Genomic DNA, 16,427 nt, shown 5'->3' with positions numbered 1-16,427 from the left:
ATTAAATGTACTAGAAGGATGACAATATTTTATGTATTACCTAGAAGTGACTTTTGAACCGGGACAAATAACTCAGAATCCAAACATTTTTATTTTTTTACAATGACACATAATGAAATATATTAATTTTTTTTACAGCCGCGAAAAATCCGGCCTGAAAAATATTGATCGGGTTATTTGTTACAGTCTTTCTAATAAATCAAATTGTATTGTATTTCATCTATTTTCAAAGAAATATATTCAACATTTCTAATATTTCAATACAAAAAATAAAAATAAATAAAATTTTTTGTTTTGTAAAAAAAAAAATAGATATAATTTTTGATAAATTAAATGTACTAGAAGGATGACAATATTTTATGTATTACCTAGAAGTGACTTTTGAACCGGGATCAATAACTCAGAATCCAAATTTTTTTATTTTTTTACAATGACACATAATGAAATATATTAATTTTTTTTACAGCCGCGAAAAATCCGGCCTGAAAAATATTGATCGGGTTATTTGTTACAGTCTTTCTAATAAATCAAATTGTATTGTATTTCATCTATTTTCAAAGAAATATATTCAACATTTCTAATATTTCAATACAAAAAATAAAAAATAAATACAAATTTCTGTTTTGTAAAAAAAAGAAGAAGTTGGAACCGTGGAATTTTTCCACGGGCTAGAATTAAAATTCCACGGTTTGGGTATTTTTAAAATTATTCGTAAACCTTGGTTATTATTATTAAAATAATTTTTAATTGGTTAAAAATAAAAATGTCGGGAAAGAAGATAGAAAAAAAATGTGCTCAAATTATGTTTGTGTCTGAATTATTTAAAAAGAAACAGAGAGAAAGTCTGAATTATTTAAAAAGAAACAGAGAGAGAAGATAGAAAAAAATCATTTCTCAAGAAGCTTTACTTTTCAATTTCATTTGACACCGTGATAGAGTGATAGAAGATGAATAAAGAAAGATGCCATGGAAATATATATAACGGGCATGCATGCTATGTTCTATTTTAATGATCTCACACGAAACATAACTAGAAAGGTTCTGGGATGCACCAGAAAGGAGTCAATTCAGAAGATTTAAATAAGTAAATAAATATAAAATATTATTATGTTATCATACTTTGAACTCAATATGCATAAGCACAGAAATAATACACAGCACACTACACATCCAAAACATACCTAAAGGCTTACAGGCCACGCACGCTTTTACAATCTTGTTTACTACTAATTCCAGTTCAGACTCAAACCTGTTACTGGCGAGTTCCTTTGAACCTATACCATTTCGCACAAGCAATGAAATAAATCATGTTAAAGACCCCAATCCCAGCAATAACCCAATAGAACAAATCTAGCCTTCCCTTGTTGAGATCCTGAGACAACCAATTCTTTCTCCCCTCTGCACCAGTTGTATTATGTATAATGGTAACCAAAAAACCGCTCAAGTAGTTGCCAAATGCAAGGTTCAAAAATGCGAGTGCACCAGCAACACTTCTCATGTGTTCAGGGAACTCCTTGTAGTAAAACTCGATTTGGCTAATCAAGTTAAATGCTTCTGACACACCCAAAATCATGAGCTGAGGTACCATCCAAAGGCTTGACATGGAAGAGATCGCACCGCCGCCTAGCATTGTTCCAATTGTTGAACCATTGTTTGCAATGTCTCGTCTTTTCACCTCTACCACAGCAGACACAACCATTGCAACTGTGGAGAGGAAAATGCCGATCCCCATTCTCTGTAGAAGGCTTATCGGCTCTTCCTTCCCAGTTAATTTTCTAAGCCTAGGAACAAGGAGACGGTCGTAAAAAGGAATCCAGAGTGTCTGTGCGAGCATCGAGAATACTGTAAAGGATGCAGCTGGGATCTGAAAGTGGGGCCCGAGATGCCTGTCAGACTGCAAGGCAGCAAGTATCACATAGGTCGACTGCTGTACTACAGCCAAGTAATATATGATGCCAGTTGTCCATATTGGGATGATCCTTAAAAGGCATTTCACCTCTTCGACCTGTTGTAAGCTGCACAGTTTCCACTGGTCAACAGCGGATCCGTTTGACTTTATTTCGTCAGATGAGATTACAACTGCAGCCTTGTCGAGAAACCTAATTTCAAAGCAACATTCCAGTTTCAGTCATAAAACTTTACACAGAGTAGATTTCTTTTGTATGCAATTAAGTTACCTGAATTGGTCAGTATGATGCAGCTTGGTTACAAGAGAGCTGACATGGGGCGGGTCGAAGAGGCCCTGATTCGGGTCTTTTACTTGCTTGAGACTCCTCTTCTTAATTGCAGCGGAAAACACCTGCACAATGCTCGTGAACGGGCTCCCCTCTGGCAGCACCTTCACATAAATTTTAGTCCCCATAAAGTAGAAAACACACGCAAGAAACATCAGGATTGTTGGGATCGCAAGGCCTATCGACCAACTGACAGTACTCTGAATATAGATTATCACTGTTGCAGAGATCATCATGGCACCAGTAAAGGTAAAGTAATACCTGAAATGCAGTAGAACTGTTAGGAGCCGACAAATGCATATTATTCAATTATGTATTTTTTTTATTTTATGAGAGAAAATTAAATACTTAATTTAAACCATCCATCAATCAAGAGTAATAGGAAATGCTTGCTTTGCTTGACGGACTATTTTCCAGTTTTAGTAGGAAAATAGTTATTATAAGATATGGGATATAACAATAAAATTACTTCTGTATTCTTGTCATTTGATTTTAGTAAAACTTCAAAAACATAACATAAGTTACATAACCATCAGATAAAATAATAATTCAACAAAAACTTGATGTATTGGAACCATTTTCTTTGTTATATCAGGGCAGGTTTGCATTTTGAGTTTATTTGATTTTATACCGGTAGCCCAACAAAGGACTGAACACTTAATTTTGGCAAAAGAACACTAAAAACCAATAATAACAAATTAACAATTCTGATAAATACTAGCAACCAGAGTTTTCTCAACTTGGAACCAAGAATTTAAAAAAAATTAACCTTCCCCAGTTATTATAACTTAGATGCCATGCATAGTAATAATGTCTTAGTACCAGTTGAAGAAACTGTTGATGCCTCGCTTCCCGTCCTCGGTATTTGGGTTGAACTGGTCTGCACCGAACGGCATGCTGCAGGGTCGGATGCCACCGGCTCCTACAACAAGAAATGCAAAGGAGGCAAACAGTACCGCCATCTGACCTGGCGAGGCCGTTTTGCATGTGTCGCCGACCTTGCAGTCGCGAGGGTGTAGCCCTGAGACACCTGCTGTCAGAGTTAGGATGAACATTCCCTGTAGATTGGAGGGGAAAATTACACATGACACGTGTTAAATGTGAAAAGTATATTTGACTGTTGATTAGTTAGTACACCATTTTTTTTTCTATTAACAGTACTTCTGATTTTACATACAACCTTTTTTTTTATCCTATGAACATATTTTTTTTGTTCAAAAATATAGGAAAGAAGAAGAACAATTGTGAAATATATATCTCATATATTTAATCATCTATCAATTTGGGAAGTTCAGTTTTTCATATTTTATATATATTTTCTTTTCCATAGACAACGCAAGCAAAGATAAATAAATTAAGTAGACCACCTCATATGGTTAATGTCTGTTTAACAAAAGCTAAGATTAAGAAATAATGGTGCCTAAGCAACTAAAAAATAATTGGTTGAAAGCTACTTTACAACTAAGCATATAGCTCATATAGGCTATAGCTTAATTTGTCGTGACATTTCATCTGTCAGTCAATTCCATAACACAAATGGATAACAAACCTTTTTAATGAGAAAAAAGAGACACTTTTTCTAGTAAGCTACAATTGAAGTCGCTATTGAATAAATACCCGTGCCCCCTTTGTCCAAAATTATGAACTACTCTGACAGCTCTTTTCTTTAGGTTAAGTGACATAAATTTTAGAAAAAAACACCAAAGATATGCACTAATTTTTATTTTTAGAAATACATTCAATATTCTATGGGTTCGAAAAAAAAAACCGTTCTCCTCCCTGATAACATATTTAATGTATTTCTAAAAATAAGAAATTCGGAAAGATATCTTGAAACTTCTCCTAAAAAAACTAGGAGAATTATTTTATAAGAAGTTAATAATATATAGTTTGTTAAATAATGAATGGATTGATTCTTGGATAGAAAAGACGGAAGTTTCTTCTTCCATAAAACAGTTCAAAGTTGTCTCTATTCTGTTTTTTCAACAAAAATACACAAAAATTGTCCAAATCTGAAATAAAGGATAGTGGACCACATTCAAACGATGGTTTACCAACTAAACCTCTCTTTATCAAAAGAAAAAGATTACCAACCTTCTCTCCTAGGTTAACTAGCTAGAAACCTTTTGCTATCAGAAACAGTTTCCATATATGAGAATGTGATTGATATGCTTGGTATAATAAGTTGGTTATAAACTTATTCTTAATAATTACTATTATTGGTTCAAATAGTATTATTACTATTGATATTATCTAATGATCTACTATTTCACAAATTCACATCTACAGATAAATTATACCATTAATAGTTAATATTATCTAATGATCTACCATTTGACAAATCCACATCTACATATAAATTATTACTATTAATATTATCGCATTATGAAGCAGAGATATTGGAAAGCAATGATGAAAACCTCTATTAGTACCTAATGGTATCTAGCTAACATCAAATAAAATGATATGATCACTTTGCCTTTTTGGTTCCTTTTATATGGTTTCTACTATACTAAACACATTTCTATATGGTCCCAAGTCAAGGTAGTAAACTATGCTTGCTTCTAGAAATTTAGCAAAGTAGATGAATTTTTAATCATCATTGCCTACTACTTTACTTTTTTAGTGAAATATATAGGCACATCATCCAAAACAAACAAAGCATCTAATTCAATCCTTCATCCACACTCCATGTGCAAATTATGCAATATTCTTCTTTTTTGTACTTTTTTAAAGATTAGACAAGACATCAATAAGTTGAACCCCTATAAATATATATTGAAATTTGAAAGTGCCACCTAATAAATAATTTGTTAAAATTATTATAGCTGTAGCTTGCATAGTATGCATAATACTATAATGTTTAATGTGGAATAGTTGAATTTTCAACACTCAACTAATTCATTATTATTTGATAAAGACAATAATTGATCTATCTAAATTTTTGGTGGTGTTGATGCATTGCGTCTGATAAGGGGAGACCATTGTCTTTATTTGAAATTTAGTCCAAATTTCCCGTCTAAAATATTTGACTTTTTGATAAAAAAAAAAATTTGGTGCATGTCCATTTCAAAAATAGAAGTGCCTCTCACATCAAAAATTTCATGTCGGGATGCATATGTCACACACAAGGATTCTAGAATTATTATATTACTTTAGTTAGGTTGTTAACTTGTTATAATCATGGGACGGGTTAACGAATCTGATATCGATTCCAAATGGATCCTGGAAAAATGCGAACCCAATCCAATAAAAGGTCAAGGGACTGAAATGCGGATCCAGATCAAGTGTAAATCCATATTTATTATTTGAATTTGGATCGTGCTTTAATCATTTGAAATTATAAGATGGATGTCTCTGTAGAATTTTATTATTAAAAAAAAAATATCAGATTCAACTTTTAATTTGTAATGCAATTATGATTAATTGAACCTACAAGCTAGCTAATTATTGGATTACCTGAATCCAACAAGCTAGCGAATTCATCATTGAGATCCATATTTAATTGGGTCCGATAATAAATCAAACAAGATCATATGTGATTTATATTGAATTTTCGGATTATAAATATCGCACAACAACTCTATATTATCTTTAAATAACTGAGGTGAGCATTTTCAAGTTATACCTTTTTTTATATTTTAAGTACTTATTTCTTTACAGTTTTTTAAGTCAAAGGTTTGTTACTTGCAAAAGTTGTTAACATAACAAAAAAAAAATGTGGTCACTTATCTATTTTTAATTTTGACAATCTTAAAAAATAAAGTTTATATTTAAAATTCAACATTATAAGCATGGTCTATATTATTCATCTATCAGGTTTATAAAATATAATGAAATTTAGCATATGTTTTACCGTACATTAAATTACTTAAAAATTTATTTACGTGTCCAATTTTGTTGGGTATCTATATGTCCAATTATACACTAATATATATTTTTTTAAAATCTATTTTTTCTTTAATTTATTATCCAAATTATCAAATATCACAATCCTCAATAATAAAATTAAAAATATTGTGGGCCCGTATCTTAAACCTAGTGCTCCCCATTATTTGATGGCGCCAACTGCTTAGATTATTATTATAATACTAATTGGTAACCAGACAGATAGGATAAGAACGTAGTTCCGATCTTCCATGCCTTTTATTTAAGAATACTTTCGTGCAGTATTAAATATAAATGTTCATATATATATGATTAAAATGTTAGCCAATGATAACATATATATAGAAGCATCAAGAAGGGCCACAGAAGAACCGACTTTTGAGTCAAATTTGGAGTCTAAAAAACTATGCCACATGGTGCGCACTAGATACTAGATAAGATGGTAGAAATAATTTGGGTACAACTGGTCTACGCCTCTACGGTATGGTGTCCACAATATCTAACTAGTTTTTTTTGTGAATTTTTTTTTTCAATAAAGACCGTAGCCGTAGGCAATACTCCAACACCTACTTATTGGTCTTGTAGTTTGGTAATGGTACATAACAATGTGGCCCATTTGAGAAACAGTTGCTTAAATCTCAAACTAAAAACATGGAAGCAAGAGTGGGACACCGTGATCTAATCATATATATATTTTTTCTCTCTATTTCATTTTTTTTTAAATATCTAATTATCCCCCTCTTACATAGCCATATAATAATATAGTTTGACTAACATGCTAATAAATTGCTAATCTGTGCTGATGCACATTAATTAAACTAGATCTTAATGCATAAAATAATTTTATATGCATTTATTAGTAAAATATTGATAGAGCTAGTTTGTCTTCATACAACACACTAGTTATATATATTTTTTATTTGGTCTCTGTTAATTTTGCACTGCATGAAGTCAAACAAGCTCTGTTAATATTTTGCACCTGAAGTTATCAGCCAAGATATAATTATACCTGTGCCTGAGCACATATTAATAGAAACATGAGCCAAAACTTATTCCAAAAATAATTATAGTCAGTTCAACTAAAAAGTAAGAGTCTCTTTGAAAATCATGAGAAAAGGATAAAAAAAAGAAAGAGGTCACCTCTTCTGTTCTGGCGCCAACTTGGCTTCTACTTTCTCACATGACCAACTAAGCATTTAATGAACTATATATCCGTTTCATTAATTTCTCAACCCCTACTAATTCTCATTTACATTAAAAACTCAAGTACAACGGCTAATTTTCCATTTTACTCTAAAATAATACATTATTTTTCTTCCAAAATTTAATTTTTGTGATTTACATGTTCTTTTCCTCATCCAACAAAAGCAAATAGTTAAAAAAAAAAGAAGCAAAATGAACTACAAAAAAAATATAAATTGTATGTGCTGAAGTTGATAAAAGTAAAATTACCAGGAGAGAAGCAACAGAAGAGTAGGCGAGAGTGGTGTAGCGGCCGAGATAGGCATCGGAGAGAAATGCACCGATGATCGGTGCAAAACTGGTTGTGCCGCTGAATGCATTGATCAGTGTCGCTGCGTCGACACTCTTAATGTGAAACACACTTGTCAGGTACACTAGCAAGTTCGACGATGTACCGAGGGTCCCGAGTTTCTCAAAGGTTTCATTGCCTGTATATATTGGCAGTCAATTTTAATTAACCGCAATAATTAGTAAGGAGAAATTCTAATTCAAAATTTGTTATCTTATGTTATGACTATTTTTTGTGTTTTTTATGGTAACCTTCTTAAGTACATTTATACCGAATTAAACAAATATGAACACAATCCCTATTTTTTTTTCTGAAAGATAACAGAGAAACCCTGTTTTATTTATTTTATTTTTTTTGAATTAAATGAGGAACCGACACAACTTCTGAATTAGTTTTCTACATGTATGAAACATCAATCTTACAAGTTATTAATTATTTGTGAAACATTAAATTTAACATGGAAGTGCACTTTATGCAACTAGGGTCCCAAAACATTCTGTCATTCTGAAACAATTATGAACTACATTAAGTAACTTCCCCTGTTTTTGGATTGAGAAAAGCTTCAATGGTTGGATGTATATTTAAGTCAACAAATTAATCTGATATACATACTAAATTATGTCAATTATTTGAAAAACTGAATAGAGACCAAAGACAGCTAGATTCAAAAAGCATAAAAGACCAAATCAATTAGCAACAAATCCAGAAAAAAAAGGGTAATAAACTCAGAAAAAACGACAGTTTACAAGGAAAAAAGAAAGAAAGGAGAAAAACAGAAAGAGCAATGGAGAGTACCAATAATGTAAGGCATAGCCTTCCAGCCATAGTACTTGATGGCTGGAGAGGGAGGAGCGCCACCGTTCTCCATTTTCTCCAGTTTCTCCAGTTTCTCCATCTTCTCTTCCTGTTCCTCCTTCCCCTTCACCTCTTCTCCCATCTCTCTCTTTATTTATATATAATAGTAATATCTCTGATCCCTGATCCCTTTGCTGTGCTGATTCCGTACCTCAGAATTTGAATGGGATTGATTCCTTTTGCATCGGTACTGGCGCTGATCTTATATAATGATGGTCTCCTCTTAGTGTCAGAGATTAGAGAAGGATTTAATAATGGAGGCAATGAAGCATGCTCATTGTATTTATCCAGAAAAAAGCGTAATTTCAGGCACAAAGCGCCGCCTCCGTCTCTTCTCCAGTTCAAATACGCTGGATATAACCATTTATTTGTTGTGCTGTTAACGATGTTATCATAACCGGATTGGTTATAAGAATCCGGACGTCCGATCTGCTCTAACACTAATATTAAAGGGCCCCGGTGTGTTCCACTATAAGCTGGATTGGTCGGAATTATGATCAGACGGTTCAGATCAAAACTAAAAGTTCAAGTTACTTTAGGGAACTGGACTTGTTATAATTCCAGTTGATGTTCGATTACCAGTATACTGCTTGGATCGTTGAGTCAACTAATTGAACCATTTATTATTTAAATTAAAAAAATCAGTTATATTGACATTTTATAGTTATAACATGTGAAAAAAGATAATTTTATCTTTTCTGACAAATATAAAAAGCAAAATAATACATAATTCATTTATGTAATTTTAATGAATTTAAATTAAAAAAAACATAATAAATATATTGTGGTTCCTTACTCTATAAATTATAAAATACTTGTACTTCAAAAATATATGTTATAACAAAATTCATTAAAGTGTTTATTAAAATACACATTTAACATATGGAAGCACATGAAAAGGATCAACATAAATCAAAGACAAAATTAGGTGCGTGAAATGATTTTTAAATGTATGAGATAGAAGGAATTTTTTTTTTATAAAATAAATCATATGCAACAAATTGCAAATTTATGAAATCAATATTTAAATGTGTAATTTCATATAATACATTGATGGTCTTTAGTAATTGTAAACAGCAACCTAAACAAAAGCTCTCAAGATTTGTTTCCCTTACTTTTTTTTTTTTTTTTACCTTCGTCCAAATGTAAAAAAACGAAGAAGAGACGACTGCAGTAAATATTTACACCTGTGGTATAAAACTATAAATCATGTATAAATTTGAATTTATGCAATTTAATCATAATCAAAACATGCAAACTCGATCGAACGTGATTAAAGTTTGATGAATGTAATATTAAATATCACTTCTTGTAACATATTTAGTAATTACCTATCTAAATGTACCCATCATCAGTCATGTCCATAAATTGATTGATTATAAACCGCACTGGCTATCATGTTTTTATCCTGAAATTTTTATTATGCCCTCCAAGAACCAAAAAATAGCAAATATGCCCTCTGAACTGATTTTTTTTTTTAAATTACCAAACTACTACAGTGGTGCGGTTTGCTATTTATATATATATATAGAGAGAGAGAGAGAGAGAGAGTAAGGCTACCATACATTGCAATGCAGAAGTATTTTTGTGCATTAGATTATAAATTACTGGATTTAAGTCCAAATAACCGATCCAAACTGTTCATCTTGTTTTCCATATTAATATGTGTTTGGAGATCAAATTTTACATTTTTTGGAAATGTTTTACTATTTTTTTAGATTTATTGAAAATTGTTGTTTTTTATGGTTCAAATTTGTCTGAAAAACAACGATTTTCAATAAATCTAAAACAATAGTAAATTTTTTTTCAAAGAATGTAAAATTTGGTCTCCAAACACATATTAATATGGAGAACAAGATGAACGGTTTGGATCGGTTTTTTGGACTTCGAATTCGGTGATTTATAGTTCAATGTACAAAAATGCCTATGCATTGCAATGTATGGTAGACGATCATTATATGTAATAATCGTCTTAGCTCTTGTTGATCATTTATATTTTTTTAAATTGATTACATATCATACATTTTCTCCATACACTGCACATGTCTCTCTATGATTATAATCTACTCATCTAGAATAAGTGTCATATAATATACAGATTAGATGAAAATATTAAAATCTCTAAAAAAAATATAGCAAACCACTCCACTATGGGGCGATTTTGTAAAAAAAAAAAAAAAAAATCTTACCGCCCTAACGTGGAACAGTTAGGATATTTTTAAAAAAATTTCATCCCAGAGGAGATATTTGCTATTTCTTTTCTCTTAGAGGGCACTAATAAAAATATCGGGTTTTTATCTAAAGCTTTTTTAGAAGAAAATTCGGGTATAAAAAAGATGTCATATTTTCTTATTCTACATTTTAATTCTTTATAAAAAGACAATGTTATATCTCTAGTAAATTTTTCTAAAATTCCTAATGCCTCTGTGTTGGATATCTTTTTCGAATATATTTATAGTTGTTTAGATCATCTCATGTAATTAATCATGGCGATAAATTGAGGATTATACAGAAAATTTTGCTTAAATTATTTAACAGATAATTTGCTTTAATAGATTCATTTTATATTGTCCTTCTTATCATATTTTTCAATTTGATTTTCATAAAAAAATAAATATATAATGAAAAAACTTTATCTGTTAGGGCCTGTTCGGACGAATCACTGTTCACATGGGAAAAATCAATTGAATTTTTTTTTTTCCACGTGAACAGTGTTTTTCAGTTCAATTTCTGTGCTCGTGTTCATTCCTATTTGTCGGCCGAACAGGCCTTAGAATTTAGTTCGAAAGGACATGAGACCTTACAACTTTATGTTGAAAATAAAAAAGTGATTAAAATATTTCATTTGCTTTAGTAGGCAGCCCCTTTTTCTAACCATATGAGAAAGCGATTGAATCATTTGAATTATGGGGAAGAAAATAACAAAATAAGACTAGCACCTACATATAAAATTTTGAATGAACTTTTTAGTTGTCCTAGACACGGTCCATGATGTACCAATGCACCGCGCATACAATTAGCTTATTATTAGAAGGAATTTCTGATCATTTTTGCCTTGTTGATAATTTTGACCTCCCAAACTTGTTCCCAATTTTTAGTAACAATAATTATGCAAATTCTTATTATCTTACCCAATTGGTATATAGAAATATTTAGTATTATATATAACAGTTCAAATATTGCAATAAAAAAATGAACATATTATCTAGAGCACGGTCGATATATATTAATTTTACGCATGTTTTAGTTAGCAATTTAATGCAATTAATATAACTTTGTTTATAAGCATGTACTTAAAAAAACTTAGAGTTGATAGTTAACAAATTAGGATTTGACATTTAACCAATTGAGAATTAATACTTAGTTTGTAAGTCCCTTGTAACTTTGTAAGTGACAAATTACCAACTTTTTAAAGAGTGATGTCACAAAAGATTTGGATGTAACAAATGTTAACTGGACTATGAAATATTAATCGAGCATAATTTCGAAAAAAATGAAATAATAACTGATATTGGACTAGACATTTGCTAACGGGTTACCCGTGACCCGTTCCGGGTTACCCGTTACGGGTAACGGGTAGGACGGGTAAAGGGGTAGGTCGGGTACGGGTAAAACCCGTAACGGGTAGACGGGTAATTTTTCCAAAACCTCTATCCGGTCCGTTTATTACCCGTACCCGTTGCGGGTTGACGGGTACGGGTACCGCGGGTACGGATCCGGGTATCCGGGTACGGGTCCGGTTCGCCCGGTTTTTTTTTTTTTTTTTTTTTTTTTTTTTTTTCTGTTTTTTCCCTTTTTTTTCTGTTTTTTTCAAAAAAATTCAAATTTTTTTGAAGTGAAACGGGTCGGGTACGGGTAACGGGTACGGGTATGCGGGTAGATGGGTACGGGTAACGGGTACGGGTATGCGGGTAGATGGGTACGGGTAGGCGGGTACGGGTAGACGGGTACGGATATAACGGGTTTTTTTTCAAATTAGGTTGTCCGGTCCGTTTATTACCCGTACCCGTCTACCCGTTTGTACCCGGGCAACGGGTACGGGTACCACGGGTAACGGGTACGGGCCGGGCAAAACGGGTTCTACCCGTTCCGGGTTTAGCAAATGCCTATATTGGACCCAATATCTTTTACACATGTATATTAAAATACTTAATTTATATATATCTTGACATTTTTAATGATCCGATTCATGACATAATAGTTGATTAATCTAGTATACACTTAATTTAAATTTGGTATGTTTGGATGTACTGAGAATAGCGAGAATAGCGCTATTCCGATTCACTCAAACATACTTAATTGCTATTCGGAACAACAAGAATAGCGATGTTCCGCTATTCCTACAAAAAGTCGGAACAACAATTGGTGCTCTCTCAAATGTTCAATCTCTCCATCACTATTTTAAATGTTCAATCCAAACAATATTTTCACTATTCCGAATAGCACCACATCAATACTATTCTCACACTCTTCCAAAAATCACTATTCTTATCTATTATTCTCAAATAGTAGCTATTCTAGAGTGTATCCAAATGTACACTTAATGTCCGTACAGATTAATGATCCATAGATTTCATTTGAATATAACAATTTTAAACTTATGCTCAAACCTTTTCTTGATAAATTTACATCACAAAAATGTACTAGAAAATATCAATCTTTTTATTTAAAGAAAAAACATAGTTTCATTTACCTAAACAATGAAATAATAAAAAATGAAACCCATCAAGGGGGAACCCATGTGGAGTCCGGCGTGGGGGGGGGGGGGGGGAGGCAGCCGCCTCTCCCTCGGATTTTGAGTTTTAGTGGTGATTTATTGATTTTGATCGATTTTGCTCCTCTTTAGAATTTATTTTGTCCCCTTCTAGATGTTTAATTTGTAATTCGGGTTAAATTTAGAGTTACAATCAAAATAAGTTTTTTGAATTATGATTGGTAGTTAGAATTATAAGTTAGAGTATCAATAATTACAAATCAGAGTATTATAAATTATAAGTCAAAGTATTTTTTTTTATCAAGTATCAAATTAATTAATAGATTTAAACCCGATTCAATAATTTTTTGACCCCCCTGACGAGAATCTTAAATCTGCCCCTGCTACCACTACTACTTAATTAAACCAATCATTTTCTGGCCAAAAAAATTCAAAACATGTTTTGAAGTATTGTGCAAATTAGTTTAGTGAAAATGGAGCACCCAAGAAATTCTCCCTCCTGTTGCGTAAGTCAGATGCTATGTCCATTGGCAACTGGTTTGGTAGCATGGCAATTCTAATTTACAGAGAAGTCTGACAATTATTGCACGTAAAGTGCAAGGTCGTTCCAGGTCTTCCTCACCTGCACAGGAATGAAATCGGCTCCTTTTCTCAAGGAAAGGAGGACCCTCCTGTTCTCCAATCTGAACAGTTTTATTTTAATAGATTGTATTGATATAAAAAAAAAAAGTAATTGAAAGTATTTGATTGATGTTGAACGGTTCAGATTGGAAAATAGAAGGGTCCTCCTTTTCTCAAGAAAAGAAGCAAATTGGCTTCCCACCTGCACATACATGTTAACTAAACTGAATTCAGATCTCTCTCAGGTTACCTGACTGAGTACAATTGAATCGGATGATCCAAAATTGTCCTTTTTAACTTGGCACGAATCTCAAAGCACAAATAATACTGACACCTCTGGACCGTCCGTTTAAATTGTGTTGAGACAGGTACCTGGGAGGATAGGGATCCAACCAAACCGATGTTATGTACTTATGTGAGCAGCAATGTTATAAAAATCGAACCTGAATGGTTGGATTAAAAAAAAGGTCCGAACCGGTGTACTTTCAGTCCGGTTCGTTTAAAAGATCATTATTGAACCGCTTACAACGAATTTAATAATTTATTTAGCGGCTTTCGTAGAAATTTTTTATTAGTGTAATTTAGTGTAATTTAGTATTTATTAAAAAAGTTTCATAGCACAATTAAATGACAATAATGTTGGGTCATTAATTATAAATAAAATAAGAGTAAAATTATGGTGTTCTTCAGTTTATCAAGTTTCTTTATGAACTTAACTCTGAAACTTATCAGATTGCCTACAAAGTACAAACGATGAATCTAAACCATTAGAACCTATCTACCTTATGAGCGATGCGTCTACATATGAAAATTTTAAAATTTTGAATTAATTTAGTATAAAATTAGGCTGTCCAAATTAGAAGATTTATAAAATAATTTTAATGCATTCATTTTTTTTAATTTTTTTTTACTATTAGTTCGAAAGTTTATATTTTTTTGCATGTAGACACATCACTCGTAAGGCAAATGAGTTTCAACGGTTTGAATTTATTATTTGAATTCAATCTAATATGTTTTAGAGTTAAGTTCACAAAAAAATTTAGTGAACTCAAAAATACCCTAGTTCTACTCATAAAAAAAATATTAATATTTACATGCATTTCCGCAATGAATATCATCATGTTATTGATGCCAGTGTAAATTTTTATCTCATTTTTTACTAGCGATAATAGGAGAAGTAATTTAGTATTGATTAAAATTTGAATAATCAAATAATATATTTATGGTTTACTAAAAAAATATCCCTCCTTTCTATTTTTTGTAGGGTTTCGGTCCCTGTTTGATACATCATGTATGTTACCCATAAAATGACAACAATAATATAGAAAAGAACGAGATTGACATTAATTGATGGCTACCTGTAAAGTGATTGACATTTAGCTAATATATTAATTTAATTGTTTAAGGAACAGTTATATGTATATTTGGGGTCACGGATACTGTAAAATTGACTTCCATTCGTAGCATGAAAATTTTATATGATTGACTTTTATTTAGTTTGACTCGTTATGAAAGTCTAGCTCCGCCACTGTAGTTAGGACTTGGATAGAAGGGAGCATGGATATAGACATACCAAAACAACTGTATTGTACCCTTTTTCTTTGTCAAAAATATTCCTTTTTGCAAAAAAAAACCGTACAAATGTTAGAATTCTTTTTAGTGGTTATCACAAATGTCAAAATTCTAATGAGTTAGTTATCCTATTATCCTTTTCAATGTGTCTTGTTATGCAGTTCTCATGATGTATGTATGAGGTCTGTCTCAAAATTGAAGGTAATCCTATTATGATTTTTTCATCAATCAATTTAATCATTCTTTTCTAAAAAATGTATATATATACAATTTTTTTTTTCATAATTATGAAAATATAAAAATATTATTAAGGAAATTACCAATAAAACTGAATTTTTATATTGAAATATTGCTCCATCAATAGACAATCCATTTTCAGATAACATTAAATTCTGTCAACATGATAAATAATCTAACTACAAGTTAATTAAATATTCAAATTTCAGCCCCTTTACAATTAAAATTTACAGTTCATTGTGAAATGATATTGTAGTGCACTAGTGCTTGAACTATCCACACCAATTCATTTCATATTTCAAAAGTACCCCAGCTATTTGTCGGTGCTCAGTGGGAGCATAATATTAGTTTCTCCTATTTGACCGAAAATTTTAAATATACAATAACCTCAAAAAAGATAAACCAAACCACCACAGTTTCTAAAAATTTCGAATTTTGACACGGCAGCATCGCCTAGATGCGGCCACTTTTATGCGAGCCGTATCTAGTGGATGCGGCCTTTTTTTTTTTTTTTTTTTGTCTCCTTCTCGTGTGACAGTTCAATCTAAACAAAAAAAAAGGGTGGCTACACCTTGGAGATGCGGCCGTGTCAAAATTCGAATTTTTCAAAAACCGTGGTGGTTTGGTTTATCTTTTTTTTTGAGGGTATGGTACATTTAAAAATTTCGGCCTATCTGAATGCAATATTTTGATTTTGCAAGGATACAATTAACTATTGAACAAACTTAGAACATGGGAATTCACACTGATTATTTCATTTTTTAATGTTTAATTT

The 16,427-nt window shown here is 31.7% G+C and overlaps 1 protein-coding gene across 1 annotated transcript; it reads right to left on the bottom strand.

Moving 5' to 3' along the window:
* Positions 1-1,075: 1,075 nt before the first annotated feature.
* On the bottom strand, positions 1,076-8,761 carry LOC144544212 (protein NRT1/ PTR FAMILY 2.11-like). The gene is made up of 5 exons (XM_078292628.1): positions 8,449-8,761; positions 7,575-7,792; positions 3,057-3,292; positions 2,178-2,495; positions 1,076-2,099 (listed from the first exon to the last, which is right to left on the bottom strand). Exons 1-5 carry the CDS (start codon positions 8,588-8,590, stop codon positions 1,253-1,255), a joined length of 1,761 nt encoding a protein of 586 aa, XP_078148754.1. The 5' UTR covers positions 8,591-8,761; the 3' UTR covers positions 1,076-1,252.
* Positions 8,762-16,427: the final 7,666 nt, after the last annotated feature.

The sequence above is a fragment of the Carex rostrata genome, chromosome 26 (genome assembly GCF_964058835.1).
Source record: "Carex rostrata chromosome 26, lpCarRost1.2, whole genome shotgun sequence".
NCBI lineage: Eukaryota > Viridiplantae > Streptophyta > Magnoliopsida > Poales > Cyperaceae > Carex > Carex rostrata.
This window is presented reverse-complemented; position numbering and strand designations above follow the sequence as displayed.